Source organism: Camelus dromedarius, chromosome 27 (assembly GCF_036321535.1).
Source record: "Camelus dromedarius isolate mCamDro1 chromosome 27, mCamDro1.pat, whole genome shotgun sequence".
Lineage (NCBI taxonomy): Eukaryota > Metazoa > Chordata > Mammalia > Artiodactyla > Camelidae > Camelus > Camelus dromedarius.
Window position 1 is genome coordinate 1,941,209 of NC_087462.1, and position 9,906 is coordinate 1,951,114.

Sequence of the window (9,906 nt, forward strand, 5' to 3'; positions counted from 1 at the left end):
GACCAATGCCTGAGGATGACCTCTTGGGTCCATCGCAGCCCCACAAGGAGTCCCCTCAAAGGATGGTGAGGCCCCCAGGAACTTTGGTGAGGAGGGCATGGTGTGGCAGTAGCCCCTCTGGGGAGGGGGAAGAGGCTGGGCTTAAATCTAGTTCTGCTCCTCAGGGAGAGACTTGGGTGGTGTGGCCAGGCCTTTAAGCTGGGGACACTATCTCCTCATACTTTTAAGGCATTTTCTTTTTTAAATTAAACTTATCTCCTAGGTGATAAAACATAGGCCTACATCATATATTGAGTTAATGTTTTACAAGCAAATGCCCCCTCCCCACCCCCACACCACTACTTCCCAGAGAAGACCATTGCTAACATTTCTGGGCTGGGGAAGACAAAATTCTTCGGTACAGGGCCAGAGAGTAAATATTTTCAACTGAGGCCAAGACGTAAAATGGAAGATATCCTGTAGGTACTTAAGTGATAAGGGAGCATGTGACCTTCAGGACTCGGGAGGCCCTGCCCCACCCTCTTCAGGCTGCTTGAGGCTGTGCACTGTCTTCGGGGATGCTGGGAGGCTGCTGGTTTTCTTGATCCCTCCTTGACCTCTGCAGGTTCATCCTGAGGCCAGCCTCCCCGAGGCCAGCCTCCCAGCCCAGAGCTATCTGGACGCCCTGCAGCAGCTCCAGCAGCAGTTCCCCAGGTGCGGGCAGTTCTGGGGGAGGGGCGGGGCGAGGGCGGGAGGTCGCCCTGTGGCAGGAAAGAATTCTGTCCTCTACCACCTCCAAGACCCCAAAGACAGGACCAGTAAGGGGCTGGAGTGCGGGGTGGCTGTACTGAAGGCCAAAGCCGAAGGAAAGGAACCCCAGTAATATCAATGCTGGCTTTCACTTATATTTTGATTTTTTATTGTTGAGTGTGAATTTGCTTGTATTCAGTTCTGTTCTGGAAAATACCACATTAACAACATACTCATCTTGAAGCCACCTTCAGCGTGGCACCTGGAAAGGACTGGCTCGCTTGCTGGAGCTGCCCTGTTGGGGGCTGGGGACAGGGCACATTCTGGGGAAGGGTCTGGAGGCCTCCTCTTCCAGTGGGGTCTGTCTTCCCTGGCAGGTTCCCCACGCATTTGATGACACAGATGGAGAGCGCTTGCTGCTCGGTGAGCCCCGCCCCAAGCCGGGCAGCCCCAAGCCGGGCAGCCCTTCAGGAACTGCTTGGAAAGGCCGCTCTGTTTGGCCTCAGGAGCCAGGTTTGGGGACACCCTCTCCTCAACTTTCTTTTGCTTTAGGCAGGTGAATTAACCCACTGAGCCCCCGCTTCATGTGAGTTTTTGTTAGTTAATAAAAACCTTGCTGTGAAAGCGAGTAATTCCATATTTAAGTTAAGATGTTTCTTCGGGCCACAGTTGGTCAGTTAGGGCTACAACACAAGACGGGAGTCCCTGCCCTTCAGGAGTGTGTGTTCTAGTGTGTGCTGTCTTCTAGAACCTTCCACGATGATAGGAATGTTCCACATCAGTAGGGTCCAGTATGACACCTGCTAGCCACATGTGGTTATTGAACACTTACAAGGAGCTGAATTTTAATTGATTTAAACTTAAAGAGCCACATTTGACTAGTGGTTACCTCAGTGGACCAGATAGCTCTAAGGGAAGGAGAGAGACAAGTAGAGAAATGAGATTCTCAAAATGTAAGCGTTAACACGAAAGGAGAAGGTGATGGAGTGGAAGTGAGTAAAGATTTTGAGCTATGGTAGTCAGGAAGGGCTTCTTGGAGGAAGTGACATTCACAGTAAGACCTGGAAGAGAAGATGTTCTGCCCAACCTAGAGAGAACAGGGAAGGTCATGCAGGCAGCGAGTACAGCATGTGCAAAGGTCCTGGGGCATGACCACGCCTGGGGGTCGGAGGCCCATGTGACCGGAGCAGTGTAGGGGAGGGAGGGGGCAGGTCATGCAGGGCCTATTCAGAGGCCTTTGACCTTCAAGTCATGTCATTTCATAAAATGAAAGCCAGGGGTCTCCCTCATTACCTCCCACTCGGAGTGTGGTAGGTGGTATCTCATTTGATGAGAGCAGGGACCAGAGAGGTGGCACAGCTTGCCCAGGGTCACACAGCTAGGGAGAAGCACCCGCAGCATTCAGTCCTGCACTCTTGTCAGCTTCCGTCGACCTCCCAGTGTGATCTCTGTTGTCCCTTTGCAGTTCCAGAAGATTCGGCAAGGTCTCCAGGAACATCACAAGCAGGTGAACAAGGGACCAGGAGCTTGGTGGGGGAGGGCTGCCCCTCCTTGCAAGGCAGGAGAAAGGCAGTGAGAGGGAGGAGGGGATGGGGCAGGTCATGCAGGGCCTTGTAGGCCTCGGGGAGGACGTGGGCTTTTATCCCCAGGGAGGTGGGAGCCCTGGAGGGCTGTGGGCAGAGGGGGTGAGACCTAACATGAAATCCCCAGGGTATCCGTGGGACCCCACAAATCGGGAGTGCAAACCCGCCCTCTCTGAGCCTCTTGCCTCCTGGCCTGCTGACCAGTCCCTGTGTGGCTGGACAAGGCCAGGGTCCTGTCAGCATGTTGCAGGTTAGTCGCCTCCGCTCTGAAGGGGCTGTTATGTGCCAGGCATGGCCGGATGCGGTCTCCATGTGTCTGCGATTCTCAAGGGCCTGGCTTACACTTGCGGGGAGGGGAGGTGCGCAGCCTGCACCGGGGGCCCAGCTCCCAGCCCGGGGCGCCTTGCCCAAGCTGAAGCACGACTTCCTCCCCTGCCTGTCCTCCCGCCACCTGGCCCCTTTCTCCTGGGTGCTGGCAGGACTTTCTGCCTGTGCCAGATGTGACTGGCGGAGGGCCAGGGCTGTGTCTGCGACTTAGCAGGGCCTGGGGTGGGTAGCTCAGGGAGCAGGGGAAGACAGAGAGGCGGGGGCCAGGAAGCAACCAGAACACGGTTATTCATTCAACAGATATTTATCCATCACCTTCTTGCCAAGTGCTGTTGTAGGCGCCAGGGAAATAGCAAAGGAGAACACAGACAGACCGCTGCCCTTGGGGTGAGAGGACCTTGGTAAACAGAAGTGTCAGGTGGTGAGGGCTGGGCTAGGTGGGGGCAGAGTTGAGCAGTCCTAAGGGGATGTGGGGGACTGAGGTGGGAGTGGGTTGCAATTCAGGATGGTCGGGGAAGGCTGGCTGAGAAAGTGACATTTGGGTAGACTCTGGAAGGAGATCAGAGAGGGAGTGTGGATGTCTGGAATGAGGAGTAGGCCAGGCAGAGGGCACGACGTGTGCAAAGGCCCTGAGGCAGGACTGGGCCTGCCCTGTTGCAGGGACGTTGAGGAGGCCCGTGTGGCTGGAGCAGAGTGAGTCAGGCGGAAAGAGGGAGAAGGTGAAGAGCAGGCAAGGGACTAGGCGGTCTTGCAGGGCCTTGTGGGCCGTGGGGGGACTTGCACTTTTACCCTAAGGGAGGCGGGAGCCCTGGAGGGCTGTGGGCAGAGGAGGGGCCGGGCCTTGTTCAGGTGCTCGCAGGTGCCCTCTGGTGGCTGCAGTAGGGAGGATGGACAGCTGGGGGCCAGGACAGGAGTTGAGGACTGGTTAGAGCTGTCCAGGTGTGGGATGCTGGCCACTGCGGAGGCCTGGTGGTGAGGAGCAGTTCACGCTGTGGATGTTCTTTGGGAGGAAACTGACAGCCCTTGCTGAGTATCGAGGCATAACGGGAAGAGGAGGGTCCAGGAAGGTCTCTACCCAGCATCCTGGCCCCCCACAGAAGGCCCCAGGTGATGATTCCTGGCTGAATTGTGTTTCCGCACAGACCATCTCCCCCTTCCCTGTTTCCTGCTCCTTGTTTTCCAGCCTCCTTGCTGTGCGTTTAAAATCCCGGGCAGCAGCGGGAGGGCCCCCCTGGCTCCCCAGCCCGCCTGCCTGCACACCGCTCTCCCCAGGGAGGACCGGCTGGAAGGCAGGAGGGAGCAGCACTTTTCATGCTGAGTGCATTAAAGTGCCAGTAAATTGCGCATTAACGAGCCAGGGCGAATTGGGGAAGGCTCCCCTGGGCCTTGTACTGCTGGGAGGCCCAGCTGGGGAATCCATCACTGGCTGCCCTGGGAGGCAGCAGCCTTGAGCGCTCAGGGAGGGGTCCTACATCACAGCCTCTCCATCCACCCTCCTGTTGGCCCCCACCCACTACGGGCAGTGGGTGGGACCAGGCTGCCAGGGGAGGCAGATTAACACGGCTGGCCCCCATGTCTCCTGACTTTGGGGAAGTTGGCTTTGAGTCCTGAGCCTCAGTTTTCTCATCTGCAGAATGGGAACGCCAGTAGCGCCTGTTGAACATAACAGACAGCCACGGCGCTTATACTGCGTCTCTTGAGCAATTCTTTCTCTCTGTGAATCGGAGCATTTCCCCAGGGTTCTGGCATCCACCATGGAGGGGCCTGTGCAGTCATAAGACCATGGCCACCACCTCCAGAGCCATAGGCCAAAGATAAATCCATGTTCTCCTCTTCAACAGGACACGCGTGGCTATTTAAATTTTAATCGGCATCAGACGAGGGCACTGTTCACATTTCAATCTCTCAACAGCGACCACCCTAGACAGGCAGGTCCAGAACATCCCTGGTGGCACTGTGTTTTGCCTGCCTGGGCCGAATGTAGCTGCACACACACACCTTCCATAGAGCCCCTTACCGGGCTGAAAGGGGGGTCTCCCTGCTGCAGACTGGCCACTCTGGCAGGGAGCTTCCTGTCTTGCTTGGTGCGTGTCCTCAGCCGGAGGCCGGGCCATCTAGAAACCACTGCCTTGGTTCCTGGTGTCTGTGCTGGCTGCGGCGGCAGCCCCCGGCCCCACCTGGCGACTGAGCCCTGGAAACGTGGCCGCTGGGACTGGAGGGATGCATTTGGAATTGTATTTTACGTTTAAATAGCCACCTGCGGCCGGGCGTGCTGTGCGGGGCGGCACCGTCTAGTGGAAGGAGAGGTTCCAAGCAGAGTACCGTGTCCGCGGGCAGTGGAGAAGGGCCGCAGAGGGGGTGGGAAGGTGCCCCTTCTTGAGGAACAGACAGGCGGGCCTTCTGCTGGGAGGCGGGGCAATGAAATGCAGGGTGCTTTCCGCCATCTTAGAAACTGTTAACTTAAATCTGGAATTGGCAGTAGTCACCTGGCTCGACCTGCCACACAAGCGACGCCCCCCAGCTGTCCTGTCGCCAGCCCCACTACCGAAGAGGGAACCATCAGCGTCTTAGGACCTGTCCAAGGTTTAAACAAATCCAAATGTCGTCCCCACACAGGGGGACATGCCTACACACAGCTTTGCTTCTTGAAGTCCTTTTAAGCGAGGGCTGGCATTCAGCTGTACTTTTCAAACATCCCAAGAGAAGCAGCTGGGGTGCGAACCCCGATCTGACTTGACTTTCTACCACACGGTCCTGGTGACTTGTGGGCATTAGGGCTGGATTTTATACCCGAGGTCAAGGCTGGCTTCTGGGCGCCAGGAGTTTGTTTTAAGCTAGGTGTGGTTCGGAGGGCTGGCATGATCACGAATCCACCCAAGGACAGTCCAGGGAGGTGGGGTGTCCACGGGGACTCTGGCTCGTAGGAGGGGACGCAAGCCCAGGCCTGTCAGATGACGAAGTTTTGGCTGGGGTGGCGTCCCCCCTCTAGGCGGAGGACTTCCTGCGTCTCCTAGGAACCTGCAGCCTATCCCTGGGCTTGCAGCAGGGGGAGGTGGGCTCCCGGGGCCTCGAGGAGGGAGGGGGCGGGCTCGGGGCTTGGGACATGTCCTCATGTCCCTCGTGACATGTTCTTCCAGCACCAGGGGAGCCAGGTCTCCTCTGGTGAGCAGGCCAGCCAGGGCTCCCAAGGGCCGGCCAGCCCCGAGGCCTCCCGGCACGCAGGGGTCAGGACCCTGCAGCCGTCCAGTCTCCAGGGGCCCAACTTCGAAGACACCATGGCCGCGAGGTCCTCCGACTGGCTCCAACAGCCTCCTGGCATGGACGACGAGGCCGACCTCGAGCTAGATGTGCGGCTGTCCTGGGACTCGGAGCCCCGCTTGTGGCAGGACGTTCTGACTGAGGAACTCTGGCGGACTTTTGCTGGGACCCGGGAGAAGGAGAAACGCCCGGGCCTCAGGAGTGAGTCTCCCTGCGGGCGAGGGGAGGAGGGGCTCGGGCCACACGGAGGGGCAGCCAGGGCTAAACTTGGATGCCCTGCCATCTCCCACTCTGTCCTCTCCTCCCTCCCGTTGGCATAGCGACAGGCCAGGCGCCAGGGCTGGTAAGTAACTGGAATCCTCAGTACCCAGAGGGGTGAGCTGCTGGGCTGGGTGTCGTCCCGGCCTGGCCCCCAGGCTGGGACGCATGGGTTCCTGTGGGATGGGCCCACCTCCTCCACCTCAGCCCTTGGATACCCTCAGAGGACTCCGGATTGTGCCGGAGCCTGTCCGCAGCTCTGCCTGGACGGGAGGATGGACTTCAGACCATTGGAGAGTCCCAACCACACTGTCTGGACCCTCCTAACGTGTTCTGGTTCTAAGACTGACCCTGGACAGATCCTTTGGTCTGAACCAATCTCCCCAATTCCCGCGGGCAGGAAAGCCAGAACCCAGGACCACGACGCTTGGGAGTGGAAGTACTTAACGAGGACACTCTGGGTAATCCTGATGCGGGGAGGGCAGCCTGCCCCAGGGGCAGGGGGAATGCCTGCCTCTGATCCACTCTTCTCTGCCCAGTTCTCAGCCTACCTAAGCCCTCCCCCAGCAACTGTGAGGGCTCCAAAGAAGAGAGCACAGGATGGGGCGCTGTAGGCCGGGGGGTGTCCTCCCACGCGGCTCAGGTGAGACCCGGCACCCCACGTGGAGGCGGGGGGGCGGCTTGGGGCCGGAGGAGGATGTGGCTTAGCTGTGATCTCATCTGCCTGCAGGAGGCTGCCGGGAGAGCGGATCAATTTCTGAAGCCCATGTAAGTTTCTGCACTGCCCCTCCTCTCTGTGGAGTGTGGGTACCTCTGTGCCCGGCAGGAAATGGGGATCGGAGGTGTAGGTGTATCTTCTTTCTTCCCTATCACCAAGGTGCTGTCCTTAGTAACTGCAGCTTGAGGGGTCTGGGTAGAGAAGTGTGACTCAAGTTATAATTACACCAGCATCACTGCCCCTCCCCACATAACCGGCTTTGAGTTCAAGGGCTTTGGGGAAGGAACTCCCATGGAGTGGGAAGGGAGAGGGGCTGTGTCAGAGCTGGATGCAGGCAGTCCCAACCTTGTGGTCTGAGGCTCAGGGATCCCAGACTGGGGAGAAGGTTTTCTGGAGGAAGGGGCATAATGGTTAGGACCTTGAAGGATGAGTAGGAGTTTGTTGGGATAGTGCAAAGCATTCCAGGCAGAAGGGAGCAGTGTTTGGTTATGGGAGAGGGGGAATACTTGGAGGGGTGTGGGTAGGACCTTAGGGAAGTATAGAGGAACCCCCAAATCTGAAAAAGAACCAAGACCCTGTGGGGCTTGGTAGGTGACCCCCTCTGGGTAGAGAGGCTTGCAGGCAGGCTGGTGACCCTGAGGCTTCTCCTCCCAAGATGCTGGGATCCTGAGGACTTTGAAAGCACGAGTAATAGGCCTGATGCCTTGCCCTGGCAACCCAAGAAGCTGGCCGTCCCACACCGAGTGGAGAAGAAGCGGAGGCTGGAACACGGGGATCCTGTGCTGGCCACGGCTGTCAGCAGCTTCACGCGGCACGCCTTCACCTGTGGTAGGGGTGGCGTGAAGGTGTGGAGCCTGGTCAAGCAGGTGGTGGTGGCCTGGTATCCGGAGTGCTACCTGCCTGTGCAGGTGAGGGTGGGGCTGGTGGGGGGCAGGGTTTGTGGGCACCAGGAGAGCCTCTCTCAGGAGAGGAAGCTCACCCCAGGCTCCGCTCACCCCAGATTCCCGGGGCCTACCTGCGCACCTGCCTGCTGTTCTCAAATAGCACAGCCCTGCTGACAGGCGGCCACAACCTGGCCGGCGTGAGCCTGTGGGACCTGATGGCGCCTTCCCTGTACGTGAGAGCGGAGCTGCCCTGTGCGGGCCTCAGCTGCCAGGCCTTGGCCGCCAGCCCCGAGGACTGCCTGGCTTTTGCCGGCTTTACCAATGGCACCGTCAGGATCTGGGACCTGCGGAACCAGAGCGTGGTCAGGTGTGGCCTGGGGATGGACAGGGTCATCCTGAGATCCCCTTCCCACTTTGACCCCTGAGCTGGGACCCAGCAGTCTCCAGTGCAAAGCCCCTTTCCTCTGGGAACTTGCATTTGAGAGTTGAAGACCCGGGTTCAAATCTTGTCTGGGCTGTTTCCTCCAAGCCTGGTCATGGTACTTTTTGTCTGCCTCAGTTTTCCCATCTGTCATGTGGGTGTGACAGGCAGGTGGTGTGCCCAGAGTCTCAGCCCTGACCCCCCCACCTCATGATGCCCTTTCCTGGCCAGGGACCTGCCGGGGTGCTTGAACGGAGCCAAGAGCATCGCTGTCAAAGACCAGAACATCTGGACGGGGGGTCTGGATGCTTGCCTGCGGTGCTGGGACCTGAGGACCACCAGGGACCCCCAGGAATACCTGTTTGAGGCTCAGGTGCGCAGGTGGAATGGGGCCTGCTCAGCCAGGAAGCGGCTGGACTTGGACTAGAGGAGGCGGGCGCTTCGGGGAAGGGCAGGAGGGAGCTGTGCGCCAAGTCTTAGTGATGCTGTAAAGGGAGGGACGTCCTCCCCGATCAGCTGTGTCCTCCTCGGATGCTTTTGTGCTCTGTGTCGGGCATTCCTGTTCTTCAGTCTCTGTGATAATCTCATCAAGTAGAGAGGACTACACTCATTTTGCAGATGAGCCAACCAAGGCCAAGAGGCGTAAAGTTGCTTGTCGGGGCCTGGCAGCCAGGAGTGGGTGGGCAGTGAGCTCCCAGGGTGGGTGCCTGTGCTCCTGCCGCCTTTTGGGCCAAATGGGACTTGATCAGCTTTCTCCCTGCTGCCTGTTCCCCAGATAATGAGCCTGTCCGCAAGCCCCAAGGAGGACTGGGTGCTGGTGGGCACAGCCAATGGCCGGCAGTGGCTGCAGCCCACTCGGGGGGGCCAGAAGCGCATGGTGGGATGTAAGGATGGCACCATCCTTGGCCTGAAGTTCTCTCCACTTGGTGAGTGGCCACGAGGAGGCAGGGGGAGTCCCCAGTGGTCCCCAGCCTCCCACAGTGCCCTGCATCACTCAGACGGACTCCACCCAGCCCTTTCTGACCCTTCCTGACCACCCCCCGTGCCCTCATCAGCAGGTGCCACCCTCAGTGATACTCCCCACAGGGCCATGGGGGATGTGGGGGTTCCCTGCTCCCCAGATCCCCAGGGGTCTGGCCCTTAGCTGCCAGCTTCCCTGTGACCGGGTTCCCTCTGACTCCTCCCAGGCCATTGGTGGGTGAGTGTGGGGACAGACGGCCTGGTCAGCATCTACAGCATGCCCACAGGGACCTCGGTGGTCCAGGTATGGGGGTGGGGCCGGTGGGCGGTCGGTGCTCATGTGTTCTGGGCACTTAGGGGCTGAGCCCAGGGGTCCAGATGCGAGGGCACAAGAGGGACCATGTTTGAACTGATGGGCAGGTGTTAAGGCAAGGACGGATGGGCCCCCTTGCTCTGCTCCCAACCCCCCCAGGTACCCGAGACGTCCTCCATCACGTGCTGTGATGTGTCCGCCAGCAACCACCTGATGGTCACGGGGTTCAGGGACCATGCTGTGGTGTATCAGATCGCGTACTGAGGGCACGCCAGGGGCTGGGTGGGCACGGCTGGGCCTGTGATCTTGGTCATGTGTAATAAAGCAATTGGAAAACGCTGACTGGGTGCTACATCCTGCCCCTTGTCCCCTGGCCATCTCGTGGGGATTTGGAAGGACTTTGTCCAGCCTGGGATTTTGAGCCTTTCGAGTCCACATCCCCTGAGAATTTGATC

At 58.9% G+C, this 9,906-nt stretch overlaps 1 protein-coding gene across 1 annotated transcript; it reads left to right on the forward strand.

The window, feature by feature from the left end:
- The first annotated feature begins 5,762 nt into the window (after window positions 1-5,762).
- Window positions 5,763-9,784, forward strand: TLE6 (TLE family member 6, subcortical maternal complex member). Its single transcript, XM_064480274.1, has 11 exons — window positions 5,763-6,098; window positions 6,167-6,240; window positions 6,556-6,616; window positions 6,695-6,798; window positions 6,886-6,923; window positions 7,529-7,781; window positions 7,874-8,124; window positions 8,410-8,551; window positions 8,954-9,104; window positions 9,366-9,442; window positions 9,611-9,784. Exons 1-11 carry the CDS (start codon window positions 5,765-5,767, stop codon window positions 9,713-9,715), a joined length of 1,590 nt encoding a protein of 529 aa, XP_064336344.1. The 5' UTR covers window positions 5,763-5,764; the 3' UTR covers window positions 9,716-9,784.
- Window positions 9,785-9,906: the final 122 nt, after the last annotated feature.